The following is a 13,493-nucleotide window of genomic DNA, read 5'->3' on the forward strand; positions in this document are numbered from 1 at the left end:
AAATCCACCCCCGGGACCCCCCCTGCCCCCCAAACACCCCCCCCCCCCCCCATCCCGCAGCCCTTTGAAGGGAAACCCGCATCTTTTCGGGGTGAATTCAGGGCGTTTTGGGGCTTCTGGGGGGGGGGGGGGAGTGCCCGTGAGGGTTTGTTGGGGGGGGGGGGTGTTTTTTTTTGGGGGGGGGGCACGTTATTTTGGGGTACCAGGCAGTGCTCTTTGCCGTGGTTGAGCCAGTGCCCAGTCCTCCCAGTCCGGATGATGCGCTGTAACTGGTTGGTTTTCACCCAAATTATCTCGTCCACCCGCTCGTAGCTGGGGGGGGGGGGGGTTGGGGTGAAAAAGGGTTAATTTGGGGGTGCCTGAGGTTGGGGGGAAGGAGAGGGGGGGGACACACGGACACGACCCCCAAAACTCACCCCCAGAGGTTGAGGCACTCGCGTCCCAGCTCCATGGCCCTGGGAAAAGTTGGGGGGGGGGGGGAGGAAATGGGGGGGCGTCAGGGGGGATTTGGGGGGCACTGGGGGGGTTGGGGGGCACCTGGGGGGGCTTAGGAGGTTTGGGGGGGAACTAAGGGGGTTTGGGGGGCACCTGAGGGGGGGCTTAGGGGTTTTGGGGGGGGCACGGGGGGGTTAGGGAAGGCTAAGGGTTTTGGGGGGCACTGGGGGGGTTGGGGGGCACCTGGGGGGGGAGTTGGGGGGAGGCTAAGGGTTTTGGGGGGCACTGGGGGGGTTGGGGGGCACCTGGGGGGGGGCTTAGGGGGTTTTGGGGGGCACTGGGGGGGGTTGGGGGGCACCTGGGGGGTGCTTAGGGGGTTTGGGGGGGAATTAAGGGGGTTTGGGGGGCACCTGGGGGGGGGCTTAGGGGTTTTGGGGGGGGGCACTGGGGGGGTTTGGTGGGAGGCTAAGGGTTTTGGGGGGCACCTGGGGGGGGCTTAGGGGTTTTGGGGGGGGCACTGGGGAGTTGGGGGGAGGCTAAGGGTTTTGGGGGCACTGGGGGGGATTTGGGGGGCACCTGGGGGGGGGCTTAGGGTTTTTGGGGGGGCACTGGGGGGGTTGGGGGGCACCTGGGGGGGGCTTAGGGGTTTTGGGGGGGGCACTGGGGGGGTTGGGGGGAGGCTAAGGGTTTTGGGGGGCACTGGGGGGGTTGGGGGGCACCTGGGGGGCGCTTAGGAGGTTTGGGGGGGGGAATTAAGGGGGTTTGGGGGGCACCTGGGGGGGGCTTAGGGGTTTTGGGGGGGGCACGTGGGGGGGGGGTTGGGGGAGGCTAAGGGTTTTGGGGGGCACTGGGGGGGATTTGGGGGGCACCTGGGGGGGGGCTTAGGGGTTTTGGGGGGGCACTGGGGGGGTTGGGGGGAGGCTAAGGGTTTTGGGGGCACTGGGGGGGATTTGGGGTCACCTGGGGGGGGCTTAGGGGGTTTGGGGGGGAATTAAGGGGGTTTGGGGGGCACCTGGGGGGGGGCTTAGGGGGTTTGGGGGGGGCACTGGGGGGTTTGGTGGGAGGCTAAGGGTTTTGGGGGGCACTGGGGGGGGGGCTTAGGGGGTTTTGGGGGCACTGGGGGGGTTGGGGGGCACGTGGGGGGGGGTTGGTGGGAGGCTAAGGGTTTTGGGGGGCACTGGGGGGGATTTGGGGGCACCTGGGGGGGGCTTAGGGGTTTTGGGGGGCACTGGGGGGGTTGGGGGGCACGTGGGGGGGGCTTAGGGGGGGGAATTAAGGGGGTTTGGGGGGCACCTGGGGGGGGGCTTAGGGGTTTTGGGGGGGGCACTGGGGGGGTTGGGGGGAGGCTAAGGGTTTTGGGGGCACTGGGGGGGATTTGGGGGGCACCTGGGGGGGCTTAGGGGTTTTGGGGGGGCACTGGGGGGGTTGGGGGGAGGCTAAGGTTTTGGGGGGCACTGGGGGGATTTGGGGTCACCTGGGGGGGGCTTAGGGGGTTTGGGGGGGGAATTAAGGGGGTTTGGGGGGCACCTGGGGGGGGGCTTAGGGGGTTTGGGGGGGGCACTGGGGGGTTTGGTGGGAGGCTAAGGGTTTTGGGGGGCACTGGGGGGGGGGCTTAGGGGGTTTTGGGGGCACTGGGGGGGTTGGGGGGCACGTGGGGGGGGGTTGGTGGGAGGCTAAGGGTTTTGGGGGGCACTGGGGGGGATTTGGGGGCACCTGGGGGGGGGGCTTAGGGGTTTTGGGGGGGCACTGGGGGGGTTGGGGGGCACCTGGGGGGGGCTTAGGAGGTTTGGGGGGGGAACTAAGGGGGTTTGGGGGTACCTGGGGGGGGGCTTAGGGGTTTTTGGGGGGGCACTGGGGGGGTTGGGGGGGGCTAAGGAGTTTTGGGGGGCACTGGGGGGGTTGGGGGGCACCTGGGGGGGAGTTGGGGGGAGGCTAAGGGGTTTGGGGGCACTGGGGGGATTTGGGGGCACCTGGGGGGGGGGCTTCGGGGTTTTGGGGGGCACTGGGGGGGTTGGGGGGCACGTGGGGGGGGCTTAGGGGGGGGAATTAAGGGGGTTTGGGGGGCACCTGGGGGGGGGCTTAGGGGTTTTGGGGGGGGCACTGGGGGGGTTGGGGGGAGGCTAAGGGTTTTGGGGGACACTGGGGGGGATTTGGGGGGCACCTGGGAGGGGGCTTAGGGGGTTTTGGGGGGCACTGGGGGGGTTTGGGGGGGGCACTAAGAGGGTTTGGGGGGCACTGGGGGGGGTTGGGGGGGGGCTAAGGATTTTGGGGGGGGACTGGGGGGCTTTGGGGGGCCACTAAGGGGGTTTGGGGGGCACTGGGGGCCTTTGGGGGGCACTGGGGGGGGTTAAAGGTTTTGGGGGGGCACTGGGGGGGGTTTGGGGGGAAGAAGGAGGAAGACGATGGAAGAAGATGGAGGACAATGGAAGATGGAGACCAGGGAGGACTTGGGGGACACTGAGGGGAGAGGAGGGACCATGGTGACCCCCCACCACGTCACCTCCCGGTGACCCGGTGGAAGATGGAGGAAGATGATGGAGACCAGGGAGGACTTGGGGGACACTGAGGGGAGGTGGAGAGTGGTGACCCCCCGCCATGTCACCTTCCGGTGACACGGCGGAAGATGGTGGAAGAAGATGGTGGAAGATGGTGACCAGGGAGGACCCTGGGGACACTGAGGGGAGGTGGAGAGTGGTGACCCCCCGCCATATCACCTTCCAGTCACCCAGAGGAAGATGGAGGAAGATGGAGACCAGGAAGGACTTGGGGGACACTGAGGGGAGATGGAGAGTGGTGACCCCCTGCCACATCACCTTCTGGTGACACGGTGGAAGATGGTGGAAGATGGTGGAAGATGGTGGAAGATGGTGGAAGATGGTGGAAGATGGTGGAAGATGGTGGAAGATGGTGGAAGATGGTGGAAGATGGTGACCAGGAAGGACTTGGGGGACACTGAAGGGAGATGGAGAGTGGTGACCCCCCGCCACGTCACCTTCTAGTGACACGGTGGAAGATGGTGGTGGAAGATGGTGGTGGAAGATGGTGGTGGAAGATGGTGACCAGGGAGGACCCTGGGGACACTGAGGGGAGGGGGACAGTGGTGACCCCCCGCCATGTCACCTTCTGGTGACACGGTGGAAGATGGTGGAAGATGGTGGAAGATGGTGGAAGATGGTGGAAGATGGTGGAAGATGGTGACCAGGGAGGACCCTGGGGACACTGAGGGGAGGTGGAGAGTGGTGACCCCCCACCATGTCACCTTCCGGTGACACAGAGGAAGATGGTGGAAGATGGGGGTGGAAGATGGGGGTGGAAGATGGGGGTGGAAGATGGGGGTGGAAGATGGGGGTGGAAGATGGGGGTGGAAGATGGGGACCAGGAAGGACTTGGGGGACACTGAGGGGAGGTGGAGAGTGGTGACCCCCCGCCACGTCACCTTCTGGTGACACGGTGGAAGATGGTGGAAGATGGTGGAAGATGGTGGAAGATGGTGGAAGATGGTGGAAGATGGTGGAAGATGGTGGAAGATGGTGGAAGATGGTGACCAGGGAGGACCCTGGGGACACTGAGGGGAGGTGGAGAGTGGTGACCCCCCGCCACGTCACCTTCTAGTGACACAGTGGAAGATGGTGGTGGAAGATGGTGGTGGAAGATGGTGGTGGAAGATGGTGGTGGAAGATGGTGGTGGAAGATGGTGGTGGAAGATGGTGGTGGAAGATGGTGGTGGAAGATGGTGGTGGAAGATGGTGGTGGAAGATGGTGGTGGAAGATGGTGGTGGAAGATGGTGACCAGGAAGGACTTGGGGGACACTGAAGGGAGGTGGAGAGTGGTGACCCGCCGCCATGTCACCTTCCAGTCACCCAGAGGAAGAGGAAGCCCTCGTCCTGCAGGACGGGGATGTTGAGGCGCCGCATCTCGTCGTCGGTGAGGGTGCCGTAGGGCAGCTCCATGTGGATGTCCCAGGGCGGGTCGGCCATCACCACCGCGAACTTCCCCAGGATGCTGACGTCCAGGTAGCGGATGTCGCAGCAGATCCACTGCCGGGTGAAATTGAGGGGGGGGAAAAGGAAAAATTAATACCCCCTGAAAAGAATTTTAAGAAAATGTAAGACGTTGGGAGAGATCCCTCAAAAAAATCCCACGCAAATTCAATATATTGGGAGAAATCCCTCAAAAATCCCTCAGAAATACAATATATTGGGAGAAATCCCTCAGAAACCCCTCAGAAATTCAATATATTGGGAGAAATCCTTCCAAAAAAGCCCCCAGAAATTCAATATATTGGGAGAAATCCCTCCAAAATTCACTATATTGAGAGAAAACCCTCAGAAATCCCTCAAAACCTCAATATATTGGGAGTAATTCCTCAAAAATCCCTCAGAAATTCAATATATTGGGAGAAATCCCTCAGAAATTCAATATATTGGGAAAAATCCTTCCAAAAAAGCCCCCAGAAATTCAATATATTGGGAGAAACCCCTCCAAAATTCAATGTATTAGGTGAAACCCCTCAGAAATCCCTCAAAACCTCAACATATTGGGAATAATTCCTCAAAAATCCCTCAGAAATTCAATATATTGGGAGAAATCCCTCAGAAACCCCTCAGAAATTCAATATATTGGGAGAAATCCTTCCAAAAAAGCCCCCAGAAATTCAATATATTGGGAGAAACCCCTCCAAAATTCAATATATTGAGAGAAAACCCTCAGAAATCCCTCAAAACCTCAATATATTGGGAGTAATTCCTCAAAAATCCCTCAGAAATTCAATATATTGGGAGAAATCCCTCAGAAATTCAATATATTGGGAGAAATCCTTCCAAAAAAGCCCCCAGAAATTCAATATATTGGGAGAAACCCCTCCAAAATTCAATGTATTAGGTGAAACCCCTCAGAAATCCCTCAAAACCTCAACATATTGGGAATAATTCCTCAAAAATCCCTCAGAAATTCAATATATTGGGAGAAATCCCTCAGAAACCCCTCAGAAATTCAATATATTGGGAGAAATCCTTCCAAAAAAGCCCCCAGAAATTCAATATATTGGGAGAAACCCCTCCAAAATTCAATATATTGAGAGAAACCCCTCAGAAATCCCTCAAAACCTCAATATATTTGGAATAATTCCTCAAAAATCCCTCAGAAATTCAATATATTGGGAGAAATCCCTCAGAAACCCCTCAGAAATTCAATATATTGGGAAAAATCCTTCCAAAAAAGCCCCCAGAAATTCAATATATTAGGTGAAACCCCTCCAAAATTCACTATATTGAGAGAAAACCCTCAGAAATCCCTCAAAACCTCAATATATTGGGAATAATTCCTCAAAAATCCCTCAGAAATTCAATATATTGGGAGAAATCCCTCAGAAACCCCTCAGAAATTCAATATATTGGGAGAAATCCTTCCAAAAAAGCCCCCAGAAATTCAATATATTGGGAGAAACCCCTCCAAAATTCACTATATTGAGAGAAAACCCTCAGAAATCCCTCAAAACCTCAATATATTGGGAATAATTCCTCAAAAATCCCTCAGAAATTCAATATATTGGGAGAAATCCCTCAGAAACCCCTCAGAAATTCAATATATTGGGAAAAATCCTTCCAAAAAAGCCCCCAGAAATTCAATATATTGGGAGAAACCCCTCCAAAATTCACTATATTGAGAGAAAACCCTCAGAAATCCCTCAAAACCTCAATATATTGGGAATAATTCCTCAAAAATCCCTCAGAAATTCAATATATTGGGAGAAATCCCTCAGAAATTCAATATATTGGGAAAAATCCTTCCAAAAAAGCCCCCAGAAATTCAATATATTAGGTGAAACCCCTCCAAAATTCACTATATTGAGAGAAAACCCTCAGAAATCCCTCAAAACCTCAATATATTGGGAATAATTCCTCAAAAATCCCTCAGAAATTCAATATATTGGGAGAAATCCTTCCAAAAAAGCCCCCAGAAATTCAATATATTGGGAAAAATCCTTCCAAAAAAGCCCCCAGAAATTCAATATATTGGGAGAAATTCCTCCAAAATTCAATATATTGAGAGAAAACCCTCAGAAATCCCTCAAAACCTCAATATATTGGGAGAAATCCCTCAGAAATCCCTCAGAAATTCAATATATTGGGAGAAATCCTTCCAAAAAAGCCCCCAGAAATTCAATATATTGGGAAAAATCCTTCCAAAAAAGCCCCCAGAAATTCAATATATTAGGTGAAACCCCTCCAAAATTCACTATATTGAGAGAAAACCCTCAGAAATCCCTCAAAACCTCAATATATTGGGAGTAATTCCTCAAAAATCCCTCAGAAATTCAATATATTGGGAGAAATCCCTTAAAAAAACTCCTCAGAAATTGAATATATTGTGGGAAACCCCTCAGAAATTCCATATAATTTGAAAAATCCCTCAAAAACCCTTTAGGAATTCCATATATTGGGACACACCCCCCCTCCCTCCGAAATTCAAAATATTCAGAGAAATACCTTAAAAAGTCAATATATTGGGAGAAATCCCTCAAAATAATCCCTCAAGAATGCAATATGTTGGGGGAAATCCTCAGAAACTCAAGATATTGGAAGAAATACTTCAGAAACTAAACATAATAAGAGAAATCCCTCCAAAATCCCTCAGAAATTCAGTATTTTGGGAGAAATCCCTCAAAAAGCCCTCAGAAATCAAATATATTGGGAGATATCCCTCAGAAATTCAGTATATTGGGAGAAATCCCTCAAGAATTCCTCAGAAACTCAATCTATTGGGAGATAACCCTCAGAAATGCAATATATTAGGAGAAACCCCTCAGAACCTCAATCTATTGGGAAAAATTCATCAGAAACTCTATATATTGGGAAAAATCCCTCAAAAATCCCTCAGAGATTTAATATATTGGGATAAATCCCTCAGAAATTCAATATATCAGGGGAAACTCCTCAGAAATTGAATATATCGTGGGAACCCCCTCAGAAATGCAATATATTGGGAGAAATCCCTCAAGAATTCCTCAAAAACACAATCTATTGGGAGAAAACCTTCAGCGATTCAATATATTGCGACAAATCCCTCAAAACCCCCTCAGAAATCAAATATATTGGGCAACATCCCTCAGAAATTCAATATATTAGGAGAAATCCCTCAAAAATCCCTCAGGGATTCAACATATTGCGACAAATCCCTCAGAAATCCCTCAGAGATTCAATATATTGGGACAAATCCCTCAGAAATTCAATATATTGAGAGAAATCCCTCAAAAACCCCTCAGAAATCAAATATATTGGGCGATATCCCTCAGAAATTCAGTATATTGAGAGAAATCCCTCAGAAACTCGAGATATTGGAAGAAATACCTCAGAAATTCAATATATTGGGAGAAATCCCTCAAGAATTCCTCAAAAACTCAATCTATTGGGAGAAAACCTTCAGCGATTCAATATATTGCGACAAATCCCTCAAAACCCCCTCAGAAATCAAATATATTGGGCAACATCCCTCAGAAATTCAATATATTAGGAGAAATCCCTCAAAAATCCCTCAGGGATTCAACATATTGGGACAAATCCCTCAGAAATTCCTCAGAAATTCAATATATTGGGAGATAACCCTCAGAAATGCAATATATTGGGAGAAACCCCTCAGAACCTCAATCTATTGGGAAAAATTCATCAGAAACTCTATATATTGGGAAAAATCCCTCAAAAATCCCTCAGAGATTTAATATATTGGGATAAATCCCTCAGAAATTCAATATATCAGGGGAAACTCCTCAGAAATTGAATATATCGTGGGAACCCCCTCAGAAATGCAATATATTGGGAGAAATCCCTCAAGAATTCCTCAAAAACTCAATCTATTGGGAGAAAACCTTCAGCGATTCAATACATTGCGACAAATCCCTCAAAACCCCCTCAGAAATCAAATATATTGGGCAATATCCCTCAGAAATTCAATATATTATGAGAAATCCCTCAAAAATCCCTCAGGGATTCAACATATTGGGACAAATCCCTCAGAAATTCCTCAGAAATTCAATATATTGGGAGATAACCCTCAGAAATGCAATATATTGGGAGAAACCCCTCAGAACCTCAATCTATTGGGAAAAATTCATCAGAAACTCTATATATTGGGAAAAATCCCTCAAAAATCCCTCAGAGATTTAATATATTGGGATAAATCCCTCAGAAATTCAATATATCAGGGGAAACTCCTCAGAAATTGAATATATCGTGGGAACCCCCTCAGAAATGCAATATATTGGGAGAAATCCCTCAAGAATTCCTCAAAAACACAATCTATTGGGAGAAAACCTTCAGCGATTCAATATATTGCGACAAATCCCTCAAAACCCCCTCAGAAATCAAATATATTGGGCAACATCCCTCAGAAATTCAATATATTAGGAGAAATCCCTCAAAAATCCCTCAGGGATTCAACATATTGGGACAAATCCCTCAGAAATCCCTCAGAGATTCAATATATTGGGACAAATCCCTCAGAAATTCAATATATTGAGAGAAATTCCTGAAAAACCCCTCAGAAATCAAATATATTGGGCGATATCCCTCAGAAATTCAGTATATTGAGAGAAATCCCTCAGAAACTCGAGATATTGGAAGAAATACCTCAGAAATGCAATATATTGGGAGAAATCCCTCAAGAATTCCTCAAAAACACAATCTATTGGGAGAAAACCTTCAGCGATTCAATATATTGCAACAAATCCCTCAAAACCCCCTCAGAAATCAAATATATTGGGCAACATCCCTCAGAAATTCAATATATTAGGAGAAATCCCTCAAAAATCCCTCAGAAATTCAATATATTAGGAGAAATCCCTCAAAAATCCCTCAGAAATTCAATATATTAGGAGAAATCCCTCAAAAATCCCTCAGGGATTCAACTTATTGGGACAAATCCCTCAGAAGTTCCTCAGAAATTCAATATTTTGGGACAAATCCCTCAAAAATTCAATCTATTGGAAGAAATCCCTCAGGAATTTGAAAATATGGGGGGACACCCCTCAGAAATTCAATATATTGTGGGACCCCCCCCATCAGCGCATCAATGGCGGCCCTACCTGCGGGGGGAAGAGTCGGTCGGCGCCGGCGTCGGCGGGGGGTCCCCGTCCCAGGTCCTGCGTGGGGCTGCGGTCGCGGGGATGGGGGTGCGGTGGGGTGCGTGGAGGGGTGGCCGGGCATGCGTCGATCTCGTAATGGACGTACTTGCAGGTGTCCATGTGGAAGCAGGTGTTGAGGAAGGAGCAGTCGCCCAGGGACTCGTCCGTGTGCTTGTTGATGATGCGGCTGGAAGGGAAGGGATTTGGGGTGATAAAGGGCAAATTGGGGTGATGGAGGAGGACCATGGGGTGATGGATGGAGGAGAACATTGGGATATGGATGGAGGAACATAGGACCGTGGATGGTGGAGGACCATGGAGTGATGGATGGAGGAGAACATTGGGATATAGATGGAGGAACATGGCGTGATGGATGGAGGAACATGGGACCATGGATGGTGGAGGACCATGGAGTGATGGATGGAGGAGAACATTGGGATATGGATGGAGGAACATAGGACCGTGGATGGTGGAGGACCATGGAGTGATGGATGGAGGAGAACATTGGGATATGGATGGAGGAACATGGCGTGATGGATGGAGGAACACGGGACCGTGGATGGTGGAGGACCATGGGGTGATGGATGGAGGAGAACACTGGGATATGGATGGAGGAACATAGGACCGTGGATGGTGGAGGACCATGGAGTGATGGATGGAGGAGAACATTAGGATTTGGATGGAGGAACATGGGACCATGGATGGTGGAGGACCATGGGGTGATGGATGGAGGAGAACATTGGGATATGGATGGAGGAACATAGGACCGTGGATGGTGGAGGACCATGGAGTGATGGATGGAGGAGAACATTGGGATATGGATGGAGGAACATGGCGTGATGGATGGAGGAACACGGGACCATGGATGGTGGAGGACCATGGGGTGATGGATGGAGGAGAACATTGGGATATGGATGGAGGAACATAGGACCGTGGATGGTGGAGGACCATGGAGTGATGGATGGAGGAGAACATTGGGATATGGATGGAGGAACATAGGACCGTGGATGGTGGAGGACCATGGGGTGATGGATGGAGAAGAACATTGGGATATGGATGGAGGAACATGACGTGATGGATGGAGAACAGGGGACGATGGATGGTGGAGGACCACGGGGTGATGGTGGAGGAGAACACTGGGATATGGATGGAGGAACATGAGGTGATAGTGGAGGACCATGGGGTGATGGAGGAGAACATAGGACCATGGAAGGTCCATGGACTGACCGGAAGTGGAGCTTGCGGCAGGGCCGGTCAGCGCCGGTGGCCTTGACACACTCCTCCTTGGTGCCGTGGTCGCAGAACTCCTGGACCTGGGCCCGACCCCGCGACCGGAACTTCTCCACGATGGACTGTTCCTTGGCCGTGGTGGTGTTAAGAAGCTCCAGGATCTCCTGGCTGACCTGGGGGACAGGTGGACATCTCACTTGGGGGGGTTGCCCCAAAGCCCTGGCCCTCCCGAGGACACCTGCGTACCAGTTTTGGGGTGAAACCACCACCTTCTCCTTGGTGGGACCCCAAAAACTCAACCCTTTGAGGGACATCAAGGTGGGTTCTCCACCATTTTGGGGGTCAACCCACCTTCTCCTTGGTGGGACCTCCAAGACCTCAACCCTCTGAGGAGCACCCAAGGGTGTCCTCCACCATTGTGGGTGTCAAACCACCTTCTCCTTGATGGGACCTCCAACACCTCAACCCTCTGAGGAGCACCCAAGGGTGTCTTCCACCATTTTGGGGGTCCACCCACCATCTCCACGACTTCCACCCTTCAAGGAGCACCCAAGGGGGTTCCCCACCACCATTTTGGGGGTGCACCCACCTTCTTGCTCTGCTGCTCCTTGGTGGACTGCTGACTCAGCAAGCTCTCGATCTCCAGGTCCACGTCGGACGCCTGTTTCCTCCACTTCTTGGCGGCCTCCTTCCCCGCTTCTCCTCCTCCTCCTCCTCCTCCCGCCGCCATGTTGGACACCCCGCTGCCATCTTGCTCCCCCCGCCGCTTCCTCCCGCCGCTTTCCTTGAGGGGGGCCAGTCCCGCGTCCCCCACACTTTCCCCCACCGCCCCCGTCATGGCCGACAGCTTGGAGTGGTCGGCGTAGGTGACCACGGTGGCTTGAGAAGGTCCATCTTGGAGGAGGCCCCTCCGCACCTCGATCAGCTCCTGGGCGGCGAACTTCTCCAGCAAACTCTCCACCCCCCGGGGGGTGACGGGGGCCTCAGGCTATGGAGGGGGATGGGGACACCCCAAAATGACGTCAGGGGAGGGTCGAGAAGGGGGAGAGGGATTAAAAAAGGAGGGGGGGAACACCCCTAAAGGAGATGGAGGTGGCATCTCTGGGGGCTTACGGTGGAGATGGCGCGGCAGATGGCCAGGGCGTCGGTGGGGAGGGACAAGGCCACGTCAGCGAGATGGCGGAGGAGGCGACGCTCCAGAGCGGGGTCGGCCTCTCCTTCCCCCTCTCCCGCCCCCCCTCTTCCCCCCCCAGCCTGGGGGGTCCCTTCTCCACTTTGGGGGGGGTGGGGGTGGCCCAAGGAAGCCCCCCCTGCCCCCGAACCCAAAGCGGGTTGGGGGGTGGGGGTGGGAGGGGCCGGGCTGGAGGTGCGGGGGGGGGTCAGCGTGGCGGGGGTCTACGGAGAGGGGGGGAGAAAATGGGGGGGAGTCAGAGGGGGGGGAGGAAGGAGGAATCCCACCTCCCCCGCAAAATAGCCATGAACTTTGACCCCCCCACAGTCACCCCCGTTCCCCCCAACATCCCCCGACCCCCTCATTAACCCTTGACCCCCCCATTAAACTGACCCCCCCAAAAACCCCCATTAATCCTTGACCCCCCAAAACCCTCTGACCCCCCAAAACCCTCTGACCCCCCCATTAACCCCTGACCCCCCAAAACCCTCTGACCCCCCATTAATCACAACCCCCCCTTAATCCCTGACCCCCCCAAACACCCCCTGACCCCCCAAAACCCTCTGACCCCCCCATTAATCACAACCCCCCCTTAACCCCTGACCCCCCAAATACCCCCTGGCCCCCCTTAACCTTTGACCCCCCCAAAACCCTCTGACCCCCCAAAACCCTCTGACCCCCCCAAAACCCTCTGACCCCCCATTAATCACAACCCCCCCTTAATCCCTGACCCCCCCAAACACCCCCTGACCCCCCCAAAACCCTCTGACCCTCCCATTAACCCCGACCCCCCCATTAACCCCTGACCCCCCCAAATACCCCCTGACCCCCCTTAACCTTTGACCCCCCCAAAACCCTCTGACCCCCCATTAATCACAACCCCCCCTTAATCCCTGACCCCCCCAAACACCCCCTGACCCCCCAAAACCCTCTGACCCCCCCATTAATCACAACCCCCCCTTAACCCCTGACCCCCCATTAACCCCTGACCCCCCCAAAACCCTCTGACCCCCTCATTAATCACAACCCCCCCAAAACCCTCTGACCCCCACACTGACCCCTGACCCCCCCAAAACCCTCTGACCCCTCCAAACACCCTCTGACCCCCCCATTAACCCCTGACCCCCAACACCCTCTGACCTCCCCATTAACCCCGACCCCCCCATTAACCTTTGACCCCCCCAAAACCCTCTGACACCCCCCCCTCCCCCCCCAAAACCCTTCACCCCTGACCCCGCCGCCGCCGCCCCCGTCACCCAGCGGGTCCTGCTTCCGCCGCCGCTGCAGCCGCTCCCTCAGCGAGTCCAGCTGCTTCTTGTGGGCCTGGATCGAGCTCCAAGTGTCCGACATGGCGGCCCGCGGCACCCGCCGCCGGCACCCGCCGCCGCCGCGCCACCGCCACCAACTCCCCTCACCCGGAACCGGAAGCCGCCGGAAGCCGCCTTGAAGCTGCCGCCGCCGCCATCTTGAATGAGGGCGCGGGGGGGGCACGGCTGGCTGCCATGGCAACCGCCGCCATCTTGAGGGCTGGCACCACC

At 53.6% G+C, this 13,493-nt stretch overlaps 1 protein-coding gene across 1 annotated transcript; it reads right to left on the minus strand.

Annotated features, from left to right (window-relative positions):
* Positions 1-203: 203 nt before the first annotated feature.
* On the minus strand, positions 204-13,305 carry METTL3 (methyltransferase 3, N6-adenosine-methyltransferase complex catalytic subunit; the record flags this gene model as incomplete). Its single annotated transcript, XM_074167418.1, is given in 9 exon segments — positions 204-312; positions 417-455; positions 4,286-4,473; positions 9,516-9,741; positions 10,782-10,957; positions 11,374-11,772; positions 11,898-12,149; positions 12,151-12,179; positions 13,212-13,305. Coding segments are annotated over 9 exon segments (1,512 nt in total), but the record flags the coding sequence as incomplete, so codon positions are not given.
* Between the last annotated feature and the right edge of the window lie 188 nt (positions 13,306-13,493).

Source organism: Numenius arquata, unplaced genomic scaffold, assembly GCF_964106895.1.
Source record: "Numenius arquata unplaced genomic scaffold, bNumArq3.hap1.1 HAP1_SCAFFOLD_1617, whole genome shotgun sequence".
NCBI classification, from domain to species: domain Eukaryota; kingdom Metazoa; phylum Chordata; class Aves; order Charadriiformes; family Scolopacidae; genus Numenius; species Numenius arquata.